The following is a 17,886-nucleotide window of genomic DNA, read 5'->3' as shown; positions in this document are numbered from 1 at the left end:
TCATCATCTACCACAGTACACTAAAGAAGTAGACTGAAAAACAGAATGCCTTATGTGGGATGTTGGAAATCCAAAGAACGAGAGAATAGTCACGATCCCATTACAGCAAATTTTTGTTTCCAAGGACAAGCAATAGATTTATTTATTTTTTAGGACAGAACACCAGCAGCAAAACATGCGACCCTTAATGCCTGTAAATACAAAAATTGTTGAAATCCTTTTTCAGAGGAACTAGTTCAGATTCATCTGTTATGTAGAGGCTTCACACAATTTATGTAATGGGTTGGATCCAGAGTGTCCAGGAGTGAGTCTCACTCCTGTTTGAGCAATGTGTTTGGCTAAGTTTACTACAATATGCTCTATGTGGGGTTTCCCTTGTACTTGAGCCAGAAGCTGCAGTTAGTGCAGAATATTGCAGCATGAGAGGCCTTGTCAGCATATAACACCTGGGCTCAGAGATTTGCACGGGTTGCCAATTTGCTAACTGAGTCCAGAGTGTTACTATTAGCACATAAAGCCCTTAACAACTTACCTACAAGATTGCCTTAGCCCACATGTGCCTCCCTGAGCAACTGGCAGAATTGGCACTACAACAGTTGCCATTCCGCATGTGTAAGTATTCAGTTGTTTAGTGTGGCATCACCTGCACTTTGGAACTCACTTCCTATTGAGATCCAGCAGGCACCTTCACTGTACTCTTTTTGGCACCTGCAAAAAAAAGGGGTTCTTCTTTAGGCAAGCCTATCTAGATGCTTAGCAAGTTGAGGTGATTTTAATATGTTTTAGGATTTTAACTTCTGTATGCTTTAAAGCAGGCAAGCCAAACTCGGCCCTCCAGCTGTTTTGGGACTACAACTCCCATCATCCCTAGCTAACAAAACCAGTGGTCAGGAATGATGGGAATTGTAGTCCCAAAACAGCTGGAGGGCCAAGTTTGGCCATGCCTGTTTTAAGAATGGTTGTGATTTTTTTCTATATTTTATTGTTTTATCTTTTTGCAAACCACTTTGAGGTTTTTACAATCAAGCAGTGTATAAATGTTATGAAATAAATACATAATGAATAAGTTAAATCATTGATTTCAAGGGTCTGCTTTGACTTCATTGCAGTCAATCCTTTATATGTTAACGATCTGTATCTAACGTAAAGGAACTAAGCAAGCTATTTTAATGACTTAGATTCAGTTTATAATGCTTGATCAGTAGTTAGCTGTTTGTTTCATAAAATAAGTTAAAGAAGTCCTTATTTTGTTTGATCAGGTCGATGTACACTCTTCTCTGATCTGAGCTTTATCACCTTTGATGGGCACCATTTGGCTTTATTTAAGGAAGCATCCTATATCATCAGCCAAACTCAAGATCAAACTATAAGCATCCACATCAGTGACTGCAGCAAGATTCATATGGTAATGGGCCTTGTGGAATTTTGTTGTTTATTGAGTATGTTAAGGATCATAAACAAGTGCAGTTATGCTGCTGCATATAAAAATATGCAATTTTCTTCTGTTTCGCATTAATGCAGGCATAGGCAAACTCGGCCCTCCAGCTGTTTTGGAACTACAACTCCCATCATCCCTAGCTAACAGGACCAGTGGTCAGGGATGAGGGGAATTGTAGTCTCAAAACATCTGGAGAGGCGAGTTTGCCTATGCCTGCATTAATGGAATGTGACTGATAACATTGTTTTCTGTATTCTTATACAAACCTTAAATGTCACACTCAATGAATGGTTTATGTAACTAGCTATATGGACCTCTCATCATCCTCAAGGCTGTAGAATACAGTGGTATCTCAGGTTAAGTACTTAATTCGTTCCGGAGGTCCGTACTTAACCTGAAACTGTTCTTAACCTGAAGCACCACTTTAGCTAATGGGGCCTCCTGCTGCCGCCGCACCCCCGCATCATGATTTCTGTTCTCATCCTGAAGCAAAGTTCTTAACCTGAAGCACTATTTCTGAGTTAGCGGAGTCTGTAACCTGAAGCGTATATAACCTGAAGGGTATGTAACCTGAGGTACCACTGTATAGGAGCTTTGAGGATGGGAGCTGCTCAGTTTTGCATTTTGCAGCTATTTAAATGTTTAAACCTATTCTAAAAAAGCAGAGGGTAGAATTATCTGGGGGAAGATTTTCTGTTGAGTATATGTATAATATATGTATGTTGCATTTAACCATGGAATAAGCTGACATGTTGTTTTGATTTGATTCTTATCTTCATTCAGGGCATTTTAACCTCTACTAAGCTGTGCCTGGCAATGTTAAATTTAACATATATGTCTAACCAGATTACCATTGACCGCTTAAACAGAAAGGTAAAGTTTATTTCTTCTGTTATAATTCTCATTCAAGTATTCTGTTTTAGATTCCTAGAATTTACATGCATGTAACTTTGTTGAGAATTGTGACTCTAGTAATAGAACTGATACTTTTCAAGAGGAGGACACATGTAACAGCCTTTTATTATTTGCATTCTGCATATGCAGTAAAACTGGAACAGGACTAGGAATTTTTGTGCTGTTCATATTGATTTTCTGCTTCCTGTATTACATTTTTAGAGATGATATTCTTTATGGTCTTGTGAAGCAGCTTCTGAGTAGTTGATCTCATGTTGGCTCTGAAGAAATCACACACTTATTCACCCAGTGTCCTGAAGGCATTAGACCAGGGGTAGGAAACCTCAGGCCTAGGAGCCAGATATGGCCCTCAGTGCCTTTTGATATGGCCCTTGAGTCTTTACCAAGTCACACTTGGTAAGTTTCTGCCAGGTCACACCAGGTCATCCTCTGGCCTGTCCTCTAGTGATTTTCATACTCCACAAGTGTCTCAGAAAAACTGAGACATCCTGTTTCTTATTGTGAGAGAACGACAGCCATTTTGGTTGCCATGATATTGTGTGATTTCTCCCCCCAATAAGTGCTTTGGGGGGGACGATGATCTAATGCGGCACCCCAAAACACATGCCCCATGGCATGAAATTGGGCGAGATCATGGCAACCAAAATGACCACCATGCTCCCATGATAGAAAGCAGGAAGATTCTGGATGGAAGATGGAGAGTGGTGTGTGTCTGGCTCTAACCCCTTTTGGCACACCCACCACTGGAATTATTATTATTATTATTATTATTATTATTATTATTATTATTATTATTTTATTTATTTATTACTTATACCCCGCCCATCTGGCTAGGTTTCCTCAGCCACTCTGGGTGGCTTCCAACAGTAGATTAAAAATACATTATGTGATCCCTGGAAGGTTTCTTCTCAGGGAATGTGGCCCTTTCACTGCAAAAGTTTCTATCCTTGCACAAATTGGAGGCCTGACCCACCACTCAAATGCAGCACATGTGTTGACTTGATTTTGCCACCTAGTTTGGACTGCAGAAATAGGGAAGTTGTTAAGCACCTGATAAGCAAAATACACAAGCTGTATAGGTCTGCATTAGGCAATATTTGACTAGCACAGTGCATGTAAATTTCATTTCAATTATTTTTATGTTTTGTGGAGGGCTGGGTGAAATATTGCGAAAACATAGTTTTATGGCAAAGCTAAAATCTTACTGTTTGCTAAAATAAGTATGTATATTCTCCAGATAGCTGTCAACTCAAGATATGCATGGCCCACTGTTACAAAATATGGATTTAAGATTGAGGACAATGGCTTCATGTATATTATTGAAACTCCGACAAATACTAAAATTCAGTGGTTTCATACCACTGGGGTGATGGTAATAGAACCTAATGCAACCAGTGATCCAAAAGCAATGGGACTGTGTGGTAAGCAACTTTAGTAAGATTGTGATGTTACATCTGGTAAATGTGGGAAGTGCTCCACACTTGGTTTTTCACAACTTTTGTTAGAGCATGTATAGTAAGGTTAAATATATTCAGAAGACAGAAAATGAAAATATGATTATTTTGGAAGCTGCTACTCTGTTGATTGCTGAAATGATTAAAATGATTCAGGAAGAGAGAGAAAATGCCAGGTTTGCCAATCAATAAACTGCAGGCTGGTTTTAATCCCTTGGGGATCAGATTTCAGGTAGTCGTGGATAAGGCAAGTTTGCTTCCTAATTTAGAGCATTTGAAACCGAGGCATGAATGCTGAAGCAACATGGAAATAAATAGGACTGCAATAAAGAGAAAATGTATCTTACTGAGCTTTCCATAGAGCAAAGAAAAAAAATAAGGCTTAGAGATTTGTTGCCTACTCTATGCTAACATAGAAGTTACTAAGTAGAATATAATACAAGGGTCCAATTTTTAATAATTGGTGGAATTTCAAATAAATGTCATGATTTTCCCTAACACACACACACACACACACACACACACACACACACACACACAACTGGGAAAGGGAATAAGGGAGATCAGAATTCTTCTTTGCTACTGAGAATAGAATAAAGGTGTGAGCATAGTCAATAATGAATTAATTACTTATTAATTGCATTTTTATACCAGCCTTCCTCAATGTTGAGCTCATAGTACAGTAAGACTAAAACAGCAGTGACATAAATCAAGTCTGCTGGATTAGACCAATAGCCCAGCTAGTTCAACATCCTGCACTAACAATGGCCAACCAGATGCCTATGGGAAGCCCCAAAATAAATGCACACCCATCCTATAAAACATGCATTAGTTACTTAAAAACAAAAGTAAAAACAATGCTGCGAAATCCTTTTGAATAGAGATGCATATGATCAAACCTGGAGTTTTGCAGAAGCAAAGCCGGTGGGACTAAGGTACAGTCATCTGACCTACCTTGCAACCACTCATGGAGCAGAATGTCTGGAGGGTCACCCCTTCCATTGTAGAACTCAAAACACTTTACATATCCTCAGGGTTCATTATATTTAGTCATACATTTTATTGGAACACCAGTTATTCACTTAGAATCAGTCCAAGTTACAGAAATAGTTCAGATATATGGGTACCAAAAAGCTCACAGCTCATAAAGGTTATACTGGAATTGCTCTTAAGCCTGTTTGGTATGTGCACATGGCTTCATTCTTTCTGGAAGTTCTAACCTTGGATGATATGTTTGGTATAGGCTCTTGGAAGCATGATATCTATTGATATAAATCTTAGCTTTGACACTTGAATTATCGTTGCTGGAAGGCTTGGATGCAAAGTCCATCATTACAGTGGCTAGCTTGCCAAGTTTCATAAAGGGCAAATATGTGTAGCAACAGTATGAAATATCAGTGATACTTAGTCAGATTTCAATGCTTGCAAACAGTAATGTTCCTACAGAGAAGAGGTGCTTGAAATAAATGTTAGTGCTATTTGTTCTTATTCTGAGTTGTTAGTTTGACTAGTTTCTAATTTATTTTTTCTTAGTCAGTTTTAAATTTTAAAGTATAAGTTGAGAAAAGGCAATGCTTTAATGGACTTCACATAAGCCAGTGTCTTAACCATGGTTTCTTACTTAAAGCTGCCTTGCTTTAGAAAATCCAGATAAATAAATACTTACTTGGTAATACATTCTATTCGGTAATACATTCCATTGAAGTTGATGTGACTGACTTGAAAGTAAGCTTGATTAGGAATGAAATGCTAGACAGAACTTGATTGAACAAGACATTTTATGATAGATTCTAGAATCTAGAAGGCCACAATAGGATGCTTATTAAAATGCTATCCACTTCACTGTGCTTCATCTCTTTCCTGTACCCACCTTGCATTTCTGCAAAGCAGTCTCCCCCTACCCCAGAAGCTTAGTCCTATTTCATAAAAGAGGGAACATTTTAAATAAAGGAAAGTTGGTCTAAAGCAGCTATGTAAAAACAGCTGCTGCTAGACAGCGCATGTTATAGAGAAGGGTGGTAGTTCAGTGACGGAATATGTGTTTGGGATGCAAAAGGTCCCTGGTTCAGTGCCTGCCATTCTCAAGCAGAGCTTAGACAAAAATACTGTCTGAAACCCTGGGGAGGCACTGCCAGTCAGTCTAGACTCTAACCAGTACTGAACCCAGTACCCCCCAAGGGCTACTCAATGGGACGTAGTACTGGTACCCCTCTCTATTTTGGTTTAAAAGTGTGACACTTACTGTAACAACTTCATGGTGAGTACTGGCACCTATTTTTCTAGGGAAAAAACTCTTAAGTGGACCCAATATAATCCTACTTCCTACATCCTTAAATAGTATTAGGGGTTGACACAGAATGTACTTTTCAAATTGACAATTATTCTCCCCCAATCATGAGATATTTCATAAAGAATTATCAGACTAATTAACCATTTTTACATTGCGTAGATACATTACTGTATTCTTATTAATTTTTAATATATTTATTACATTTGTATACCACCGATATAACTACGTTCTGTGGACGGTATACAACGACATTAAAGTGTACAATTCAAAGCCGACACAATGAACCACCAGAGCTAATTATAAAAAAATCACAATAGCAAAAAAAATTATGTAAAACCAGCTTAGGCAAAATATCTAAATCAAGTTAAAAACAGCATAAAATCAGCAAGAGGGAAGCTTGGTGCAAAGTTTTAATGCACCATATATGTCTTTTGAGAGATCTTGCAGGATTGGTACTTTATAGGACACTATGGTTCCAGCTGTTAGGGCTGGTCTGCCCGTATTGTTTATCATACAGGGGCTCCTTAAAATGCCTCCATGTCTAGGTTTTCCTGTGCCAATGCCAAAATATAGAGACTCGGTCGCCATGCTATATTTTGGCATTAGGTGGCATTAGGTGGTCCTCAAACTATGCTATATGGAGATTTTGGTCAGCAGCTGTTGCTAATACAGTGGAGATTCTTCACATAAATTGCAAATACAAGCTCAGCATAATATAATAGCCATGGGGTTAAAGTCATTACACAGAGGCTGTTTCAAGCAGCCACTCTGTGATTAGCATAATACTGATGCCAGTCCTAAAATACCATAGTATGTACATGGAGATATGCTAATCTGTATATTGTACTCTTGTGCAGGCTTCTGTGATGGAATCTCAGCAAATGATCTCATGCTACCCAACAGGACCGTCGTAAGCACCGTGGGTGCTTCAGTTCTTTTCACAGATAGCTGGCAGGTGCCAAACACATTGAAGTATATTGGAGAACAGAGAATCCATGAAACTAACTGTTCAGTCACAGACTGTTCCCTTTGTTTAAACACGTTATTGAACCAAACCTTCAGCAGCTGCCATCCTTACGTATGTTATCTTTTGATCCTCTGTTTGAATTAAATTTATTGTTGGTCATCTGTTTTTGTTAATATTTAAGGAGTCAAAAGTATTTATTTTATGGGTTGTTTCCCTGACAAACAACTTTGCCTATTTCACATATCAACCAAGTGATTATTCAACAATAATAATCCCAGGGAAATTATGATAGGCTGCATATAGCTTCAGAACTGTTGAGCTTTTATCAGAGTACAGGTACTGTACTACATATATTAGGTAAAGGGTAAAGGGTTAGGGTTAGGGTCCATTAGGTCCAGTCGTGACCGACTCTGGGGTTGCGGCGCTCATCTTGCTTTATTGGCCAAGGGAGCCTGCATACAGCTTCCGGGTCATGTGGCCAGCATGACTAAGCCACTTCTGGCGAACCAGAGCAGTGCACAGAAATAATAAATTTAGAGCATTTAATAAATGGTTGCTTTTTGTATTTTTTAATACTCCACTAATACCACCAACAGACAGCATTGTAAGACTGCTCTTACCAGGAGGTAGAGGGGGAAGGGCAAGGTGGCAGTGATACTTACATGGCTCAAACATGCCAGGAGAACCAGTCTTCCTTGTGGCCTTGACCCTCCACCTCTACTTCACAGTAAGCAGCAGTGATGTGATTGTCCAGAGGTGGGATGAGCAGTCCCCCATCACATATACTAATATTCTCTAGCAACTAGTGATTATTTTCTGGGTTTGACATTAGCACCTTTATAGGGTGCAGCGACATGTCAAAGATGTGTCAACCGTATACTCCTCTAAGAGGACTGCTTATAGCACGTATAATTTGTCATCATCTTGGAGGTGCTTTTTCAACTGCCAGAGAAATTGTCCAACATTTGCCATACCTAATTGCATGTGAACTTAACTCTTGAAGTGACCAGTTGGAGAACACAAAGCATTTTTGTTTTACTATGTCCTGATGACATTTTGGGCCCAATAAAATTGTATTTTTGTGTACCTAGAGGTTTCCTCTCTTCTTACAGCCACCATGCACATTATGTCACTATTATACTTCATATTGCGGATGAGGGCTGGGGAAGAGAGAGAGAGAGGCACTTGTTTATGGCTGGCTACACAGTGAGCTTATCACAGATGCAAGTTTATAATTAGGGGCTTCCTAGAATTGTGGTGACTCTGTCTTTTACCCATTAAACTGCACCAGCTTCTATTTGGCATCAAACACCTAATGATGATCTTTTTTCCCCTCCAGTTATCCACCAGTAATTAAGTTAAGACTTTTATTTTTGTGTTAAGGTTTCTCCAGATTCCTTTTGTGATATGTGGGTCCAAGATAAAGAATACATTCAGAATCCATGTGTGGCACTGGCTGCTTATGTTGCAACATGTAACAAATTTAACATCTGTATAGAATGGAGGAATTCTGATTATTGCTGTAAGTACTTCGCATCAAAGACACTGTGTTTGCTGTTGATGGCAATAGCTATAATGATGATGATGATAATAGTTTTCCTCAGCCACTCTGGGTGGCTTACAGCATATCAGAAAAAATAATAAAAACATCAGGCATTAAAAACTTCCTCATACAGGGCTGCCTTCAAATGGCTTCTAATAGTTGTGTAATTCTTTATCTCCTTGACATCTGAAGGGAGGGCGTTCCACAGGGAGGGAGCCACTACCGAGAAGACCCTCTGCCTGGTTCCCTGTAACTTTGCTTCTCGCAGTGAGGAAACCAGGAGAAGGCTCTCGGAGGAGGACCTCAGTATCCAGGCTGAGTGATGGGGGTGGAGATACTCCTGCAGGTATACTGGGCCGAGGCCGTTTAGGTCTTCAAAGGTCAGTGCCAACACTTTTAATTGTGCTTGGAAACATACTGGGAGCCAGTGAAGATCCTTTAGGACTGGTGTTACATGGTCCCAGCAGCCACTCTCAGTCACCACATTCTGGATTAGTTGTAGTTTCCGAGTCACCTTCAAAGGTAGCCCCACATAAAGCACATTGCAGTAGTCCAAGCGGGAGATAACCAGGGCATGCAGCACTCCGGCAAGACAGTCTGTGAGCAGGTAGGGTCTCAGGTTGCATACCAGGTGGAGCTGGTAGACAGCTGCCCTGGACCTGTGCCTCCATGGACAGCTGTGAGTCCAAAATGACTCCCAGGCTGTGCACCTTTGATTACTGCAAGATGAGAAGGCAGTGCAGTCTATGGGACAAAGCAATGAATTTGAGCCAAAATGCTGAGGTTCAAGTCCAAGCTTATTTATATAGAAATAATGTTGAGAAATCAGTAGAAATATGTACAAAATCTCAAACCTCTACTACGCATGGCAAAAAATACAGCACTGGAAAGGATACTTCTGAGTAGAAAAGCAATTTAGGGGAGGAAGTGCTTAATTTTTCAGCCATCTGCTCCTCAACCACTGGCTGTTCTAATTGCGTGCTTGCAAGATAAAAGATATGTCTGGAATAATTGGGTTGGGGTAATTGGTTGAAAGGGGAGATTCATGTGAGCAGGTGAAAATTTAAGCTCTACTGTATTTTTCCACTCTAATTTTACTTTCTAATTTGCAGTGAATAAAAGTGTTGTCACTGTTTTTCTGCACAAGTTCACATGAAACATTAGCTCATGTAAAATATTACATGAAGAAGCATCACGGTGTTAAACTCTGTGTTTATTATGTTGCTAGCCTTTCCCTGTCCAGAAGGTTTCTACTATAAGGCCTGTATATCTGCCTGTGAGACACCAAGCACTTGTCAAAATATGGAGCCAGAACTTCAGGATCCAGACTCTTGTTCAATATTGACTGAGGGGTGTGTTTGCGCAGAAGGGACCATCCTTCACCGTGTACACTCTGCGCTTTGCATCCCTGAAGAGAAGTGTGGTAAGTATCAATATGCTATTGAATTTTGTATCATTTGACAAGTAATGATGAATTATTCTGGTCCTACCCAGCATATGTATGAATGGAAACAGATTTCTGTTTCTAGATCAACCTTAGGATGTGTACAGTACCCAGGTAACTTATTTTTAATGGGTGGCACAAAAATGAGAAAAATAATAAATGAATGTCTAGCGAATACAGAAGGCTATCCCTACATCCAGGAGCTGACTTGCCATGTGCAGGGCTCCCGCACCATCTACACACCAAAATAGCCTTATGAAATCTCATTAAATAACATTGGCCACAAAAATGCCTTTTAAATAAACACTACATGTTACACAACTCAAGAGTAATCGTCAGGCCAATGAGGTGGACTGAGGCAGCTGCTTCAGACAGCAGAATCCCATGGAACGGTGTCCCACCTGCCCCTGCTGGAGAAGCAGCAGCTTCTGACAAGATCTCTCCAGAAGCCGCCGCATGACCCCAGTAAGCAAGGCTGCAGCGGAAGGGGGAGCGGCACATTCCCATTTTGCCTCAGGTGGTGAAATGGAAAGGGCTGCCCCTGGCAATGCAACGTACTAGTCGGTCCCCCAACCTAACATTACAACCCATTTTCTAAAGCACACAGTACAACTGGAGAAATTTTCCCCAGCAAAAATGCACCCCCGCAGAAGCCCATGGAAGAAGATTGCACACTACCCATCGACTTGCCAAAGTCTCCCATCAAACATGTAACTTTTTCAAAATAAGCTGTCACTTATCCTTTCTAACCCAAATATTATACCTCTCCTACTACCAAGTTTCAAATCAATCCTATGACAATAAGCTGCAGAATCTACTCCCCTCAGATAACTCATTAGAACAGCTGGATGGAATTCAGATGACTCAATTTTGAACATGGAGCTGCAGTGGCCTTAGAATGAATGTAACTAGTTCCTAACAGGCCCAAGAACAGCAGTGTTGCTTTCAGAGTGCTGCAGTTCAGGGATCTGTCTAAAAGCCATTTCTTTGTATTACTCATAGATGGTTGGTTTGTGTGCATCCAGATTTTTAAAAAGATTCATGGAGTCCATTCTGTGTCTGGAAGATGTAGACTGAAAGAGAGTATGACTCAGGTGTGTTTCCTGAGTAACAGTGCTTTACCAACCCCTGACAAGTAGCATTGATTTGGAATTTTTTTCTCTGCCATGGTCATATATTATTTATGTCTGTAGTTATAAACATGTCATAGAATCTAGACGTTTATAAAAATAAATAAATTACCTCCCTTTTTTGGCAACAATTTAGCCTGTACAGACACTTCTGGAGTGCCACATGCACTGGGTGAGACTTGGAAAACTTCCCATAGTGGATGCTGCATGCACAAATGCATTGACAATGAGACCATTGCTCCTGTGGAATACAACTGCTCAGCAAATAATGACTTGGAATGTCAGCGTTTTGGGGAAGTAGCTTTAATTGTACCAGATGATCAATCCTGTTGTCACCAGAAAGTTTGTAGTAAGTATCCTTAATATACACTTTCTTACCAGCACCACTGACTTTCGATATCTTATAAACTATAGTCAAGTTTTTCTTGATTTAAGATATATGCAAACTAAAAAAAAATGACTTAATTTGCAGGTGTTTGGAAGCAGTATGTGGGCTTTCATAAGGTACATCATTTTGACAAGTGCTGAGGTTATACTGTGCAAGGAAGAAAGTGCTATGTTGATCTAGGAGGTGGATGAGCAGGAGTAGTGTTAGGAAGTGGTTGAGATTATTTGGGGGGTGGCGGAGTTGTGACAAATAAGATGTTTATCACAACACCACTGCTTTCTGCTCTATTTCTGAGGTTTCCATGAACAATACTGGTTTCAAAAGTTTTAATTAAAACATGAGAATTGGATTTTTTTAATTAAAAAATTAAGGTTTCAAGGCTTCTTCCTTTTCCTAGCACAGTTTGCTGTCTTTTAAGCCCAGCTTTTTTCTTGGAAAGGAAAAGCACTCACCTAGGAAGATAACCTCATTGACAGCTGACAGCCACTTTGCCACCCTGTCTTTACATAAGACTGCAATGTGAATACTGCATACCTTGTGCCCCTTTTAACCTTAAAAATCAGTCAACATTAAAGACAGGAATGGAGATTGAGAGCCATATATCAAGTCCTCATAGTGCAGCTATGTATAAACAGAATACAGCAGTATGACAGCTTCTCATAGCACTCTATCCCCACTTATTTTATTGCCTGAAGAAAAGTTTAATGTGGCACAAGCAACAAAGCAAGTTGAAGCCTTCTTGGATTTTACAAAACATTTACAAATATCAGCCCTAGGGTCTCTCTCTCTCTCTCTCTCTCTCTCTCTCTCTCTCTCTCTCTGTGTGTGTGTGTGTGTGTAATACGCAAAAAATGCAATCAGTTTTATTAATGCCATTCAACCCTATTCTTCTCTTGTTTTTGCTGTGATCTAAAAAGCTTGTAATCAGAGCCTCTGTGAAACATTTATTCCTGAATGCAAGGGCCTAGAGAAACTGGCAACCTATTACCAAGATGATTCCTGCTGTCCTAGCTACAGTTGTGGTAGGTATTGAATGAAGAATTGAAATATCTGGCAAAGGAGTCTCTATTGAAATATTTGACCTTGACCACTGTTATTATTGGGACGCGGATGGCGCTGTGGTCTAAACCACAGAGCCTAGGGATTGCCGATTGGAAGGTCAGAGGTTCGAATCCCCACGACAGGGTGAGCTCCTGTTGCTCGGTCCCAGCTCCTGCCAACCTAGCAGTTCGAAAGCACGTCAAAGTGCAAGTAGATAAATAGGTACTGCCCCAGTGGGAAGGTAAACAGCATTTCCGTGCACTGCTCTGGTTCGCCAGAAGCGGCTTAGTCATGCTGGCCACATGACCTAGAAGCTGTCTGTGGACAAATGCCGGCTCCCTCGGCCAGTAAAGTGAGATGAGCACCACAACCCCGGAGTCGTCCACGACTGAACTTAATGGTCAGGGGTCCCTTTACCTTTACCTTTTTTACTGTTATTATTAGGGCTGGGCATCAGATTCAGCCAAATTAGAGACAGCCCTAGATCTGGTCCCAAGTTGGGTCATGCTGGATCTTGAGTTGTCAAGGAGCAGGGTATTGGTAAGGCAAGTCTGCAGGAGTCTATTTCTCCAGGGTGATTTTCCCCACAGGAAAATCACTAGTGACACAGACCTAAGCAGAACTGAATCCTGTGCATAGTAAAGGTACCCCTTCGCATGATCCTTCCCTGCAGGGAAGTGTTTGAGAAGCAGATCCCAGTAGGATTGAGTCCTCCACTTGTGGGCCACAAGGTGCTCCTTTGCAAGTTCCTTTCCCACAGGGTAAGGACTGAACCCTCCTGCTCTTGGTTGTGAGGCCAGAAGGGAGAAGGGGCACAGTGTCTCCTCCTTCCCCTGCTCATCCCTGACTATGTTTAAAAACCCTAATTTGCCCTGCCCCCCGTTGATTCAGAAAATCCATTCCCTGTTCTGGGAAGGAACTTAGTAGCCTGTGCCGTGTGCAGTTGCAAAGGAAAAAGGAAACAGAGACAAAAAGGTAAACAAGCCTGGGAATGTCTTGGCGGTGCTCATTTGCCCTGTAAGCATTTTTCCATGCACTAGTCCCAGATCCATTTTTAGATACTTGGAAGGCAAGACTGAAGAAACTGTATCAATGTGGTATGTGGAAGATCTTGCTCCAACATATATAGAGGACGTGCTAGACCTATATTTCACAGTTTGCTCCAGTATTCCTAGTTACACCGCAGAAGGAAATAAGATGTAGTTATATTTTATTATTTAGTGTAAGCCGCCTGAGCATGACTTCAGGATGGAATATCATATATTTTATGAGAATATTATGTTTGTTTCAGAATGTGATCCAGCAAAATGTGAGTCTATGGAACAGATTCCAAACTGCCGAGCAGATCAAACTCTGATTGCTGCCCATGTGGAAGGCACCTGCTGTGTATCCTATATCTGTGGTATTCAAATTTAGTTCTTATTGACAGCCTGTAGATTAATTTGTAAGCAAAGAAGACTATCTAGGAATATATGCCACAATGGTATAAGAGAAGTTCTACTGCCTAGTCCAGTATTCTGTATTGCACAATATCCAAAATATGGATACTTGAGGGATAGAACAAAACACCTTACGCAGAGAGAAATGATGTGTCGGTGTGCAGTGGTGTACTGGCACCATCTTCCTGCTGGCACATCTTTTATAGAAGCTACAATGAAGTATACAATGTAACCAGAACTGATTCAAATTCCCCTACCCCCTGCAGGCCCACACCACCCAATCTTTTGAATTCCAGTTGTTTCTAAAAGCCCAACTGTACTTCTGTGGTGGTCACTGCAATCCTGAAAGACTGCTTCCCAAATCCCCCAGTGCATTCAGCATCCTATACGCTATCAGCCCAAACTGGAGGCCCATCCAAAACTAATAAGCATTCTGTTGCATGCACTCCTCCCTCTGAGTGGTTTGAGGTTACAGGGCTGCTGTTTAGTTTCTGTGGCAATACTTCACCTATACTTGATCCCTTTTTAAGCTATGCAAAGTCTTTCTCCCAATGAATAAAAAACTACTTAGCTAAATTAAGCTTCTCCACCCAATTTGACCTCTTTCTTTTTACAATCAAAGTCACATGATTGGGGCAGCCAAAAGTCCGACACCAATCTCATTCTCGTACTGACTCTCTAACTAGACGTAAGGTTGACAGTTCTGCATTCAGGAGTGAAATTAGGTGGTGCTCAACTTTTCATTGTAGTTTCATCAATCCTTTGAGGTAGAATTTTTGCACTTACAGAAAACTGAAAACAAATGGCATGTATATGTGCTTTCTAATAATTTAATATTTCTCTTTTTATCAGCATGTGGTATTTGCTCTGATCAAATTCCAGTGTGCCAGGAAGGAGAAGTGCTTACTGTGGAAGGCAACACAACAGACAGATGTTGTCCTGCTTACCAGTGTAGTGAGTTGATGATTTCTCTAGAGGCTTTCTTAATTGTTTGCAATGATTTTTCAGTGCTGTAAATGATGAACAATACAGAATTTTCATTAAGAGAAAAGCTCATTAAATCTACCCTAATCATTTTAAAGCAGTCATGGAATAAGCATATGGAATTATTACCATGCCTCTTAAAAATGTCATTAATTTATTAAACCAAATAACTATGATTCAATGTATAAACAAAATTTTGTGTGAAGTATATATGAAGAATGTGCTTTATGCTTTGTTGAACATTTTATTTTTGGTCATGAGTTTTGGAAATGCTCTCCCTGCTTGAACATTCAACACCATTTCTTTCTTTGCACTTTTAACTTGCAGTTTGTGAAACCTACCGTTGTCCTGAATTTAAGTGTTTATTAGGGATGTCCTTGGTAGAAGTATGGAGCCCAGAAAAGTGTTGTCCATATCGTACATGTGGTAAGTGCAGTTCTTTTCAATGTCCTTTAATTAGGTTACATCAATTTATCTTGTAGTATAAAAAGGCAATGTTGAATTAATATTGAAAATCTAGCTATGTCTGGAGCCATCAGTAGCCTAACTATGGTGTGGACCAATTGAGATGTCTTATAGAGAGGTGGTTTCACCCAGGTGCTTGCAGGCTGGCACAATGCAGCTTGTTTGCACAGCTCAGCTGGGGATCAGGAAGGTTACTGCTCCCCAGCTGAGACAGGGGCTTTTTCAGAGCAGGAAGAGTGGGCAGCTGGGGAGGTTGCAGAGTGTTTAAAGGAAAGGGGGAAAGATGTGTGCACCACCCATGCCCCCTTCATAACAATAAAGTAAGCTCAACCCTACATCGATTAAACATCTGAGGAAATTTTAACATTATTTGAGAATGAAGAAGATTGGAATGCTCTGTCTCAGGGGAATAAAACTTTAGAGAAACTGGATGACTGTTGAGGATACTGCTTTTGTAGGATGAAGTGACTCTAGTCCAGGCATAGGCAAACTTGGCTGTCCAGCTGTTTTCGGACTACAACTCCCATCATCCCTAGCTAACAGGACCAATGGTCAGGGATGATGGGGATTGTATTCCCAAAACATCTGGAGGGCCGAGTTTGCCTATGCCTGCTCTAGTCCGTAAAGTGTGTGCCACAATAAATCTGCTAGTAATTAAGGTGCTACAAGACTTGTTTATGGAATGCCTGACAAACGTTGAACCGCATCATTTTAGGAAATAATTTTGTCTGTTGATTGCTTGCATTCATGAAAGTGTATGAACATTTATTCTGACACTTCCCTTCCCCATTTTAGAATGTGCATGTGAAACTGTTCCTAAGCCTCAGTGTAAACTGGTAAGGAGGAAATCCTATTAAAACATGTTTTAAATGTTATTCTAATACAATGAACTGCCTGCAAATTGTGCTGTCCATCTTTGACTCCAGTCATATTTGACATAGACTGAATTTGTTGACATTATTTATATTGTTGAACAAGAATGACAGGAGACTGAGAGGAGATATGATAGTCATCTTCAAGCATCTTAAGGGCTGTCACGTGGAAGGTGGAGCAAGCTTGTTTTCTCATGCTCTGGAGGGTAGGACTCAAAGCAATGTTGGAATGGGTATTATATAGCACCTTCAGTAGTGCCAGTTCCAGCTATTGAAGCAATTGAGTGGGCACATGTGAAGCAAGGCAATCTCGTAGGTAAACTGGTCCCAAGTTGTTAAGGACTTTGTATACTAATGGTAACACATTGAACGTGGCCCAGTAGCAGATTGGCAACCAGTGCAAATCTCTAAGCACAAGTGTTACATGCTGACAAGGCCCCACTCCTGTCAGCAATCGTGCTGCAGCACTCTGCACTAACCACGGCCTCTGGATCAAGCACAAGGGAAGCCCCACATAGATATGCCATAAATTAGATGTCAGGAGGGCCCAGAAAGTTTGATTTCATAAAACTGAACGATTTCATAATTCTCACTCACTTTTGTATCCTTTCACCCCAGATGAGGAGGGGAAATCAACATGTTCCCATTGGCCCATTGGCTGTGTGTTTGCATCACCAAGGTGCATGAGGCCAGAGTCTTTCAACATTATTAAATATCTCAGCTCACTCCAGTAGGGCAGCAACTGCCTCTGTAGCCTCCTCCTTGGGGACATAAAGGCATCTGGCAATAAGTTTGTCCCTCCCTAATTGGCTGATCTTGGGACGCGGGTGGTGCTGTGGGTTAAACCACAGAGCCTAGGACTTGCCGATCAGAAGGTCAGCGGTTCGAATCCATGCGACGGGGTGAGCTCCCGTTGCTTGGTCCCTGTTCCTGCCAACCTAGCAGTTTGAAAGCATGTCAAAGTGCAAGTAGATAAATAGGTACCGCTCCGGGAGGAAGGTAAATGGCGTTTCCGTGTGCTGCTCTGGTTCGCCAGAAGTGGCTTAGTCATGCTGGCCACATGACCCGGAAGTTGTACGCCGGCTCCGTTGGCCAATAAAGCGAGATGAGCGCCACAACCCCTGAGTCGGCCACGACTGGACCTAATGGTCAGGGGTCCCTTTACCTTTACCTTTAATTGGCTGATCTTGGGCATATATCCCTCTGTTTCCTGGGTAGCTCCTGCTCACCAACCAGGGTTGTTTATCATAAATGTTCTGTCAGAGGAGTAAGCAGGAGACATCCAGCTGGACCCTTTTTTCAGCTTGATGAGCTTGGGGCATATAGCTTCCTACCTCTTCTTTGGGCCATGTCAGTTCTGGGAGAGTGCTATGCCTCTTGCACAGATATGGTCAGAAAGGGGGTTGTGGGTGGAAACAGAGGAGCTACATATTCACTGCACCTCAGTATCAGGTGACCTTGTTTGCCTTGGGTGGTAGGATGACTTAACTCTGTTTCCTGAATACTTTCTGCTCAG

At 41.1% G+C, this 17,886-nt stretch overlaps 1 protein-coding gene across 1 annotated transcript in view; it reads left to right on the top strand.

Moving 5' to 3' along the window:
* OTOG (otogelin) overlaps window positions 1-17,886 on the top strand; it is a 102,620-nt gene that overhangs the window by 71,567 nt on the left and 13,167 nt on the right. The window contains exons 38-49 of the mRNA XM_083589137.1: window positions 1,260-1,405; window positions 2,222-2,311; window positions 3,591-3,774; window positions 6,955-7,175; window positions 8,448-8,586; window positions 9,836-10,030; window positions 11,318-11,530; window positions 12,487-12,591; window positions 13,902-14,012; window positions 14,902-15,003; window positions 15,361-15,459; window positions 16,294-16,334. Coding sequence (XP_083445263.1) covers window positions 1,260-1,405; window positions 2,222-2,311; window positions 3,591-3,774; window positions 6,955-7,175; window positions 8,448-8,586; window positions 9,836-10,030; window positions 11,318-11,530; window positions 12,487-12,591; window positions 13,902-14,012; window positions 14,902-15,003; window positions 15,361-15,459; window positions 16,294-16,334 — 1,646 coding nt within the window. The remainder of the gene's footprint in view (window positions 1-1,259; window positions 1,406-2,221; window positions 2,312-3,590; window positions 3,775-6,954; window positions 7,176-8,447; window positions 8,587-9,835; window positions 10,031-11,317; window positions 11,531-12,486; window positions 12,592-13,901; window positions 14,013-14,901; window positions 15,004-15,360; window positions 15,460-16,293; window positions 16,335-17,886) is intronic.

This window comes from Podarcis filfolensis (assembly GCF_964270895.1).
Source record: "Podarcis filfolensis genome assembly, chromosome: 1".
NCBI classification, from domain to species: Eukaryota; Metazoa; Chordata; class Lepidosauria; order Squamata; family Lacertidae; genus Podarcis; species Podarcis filfolensis.
Note: the sequence above shows the minus strand (reverse complement) of the source record. Positions and strands in the feature narration are given on the sequence as shown.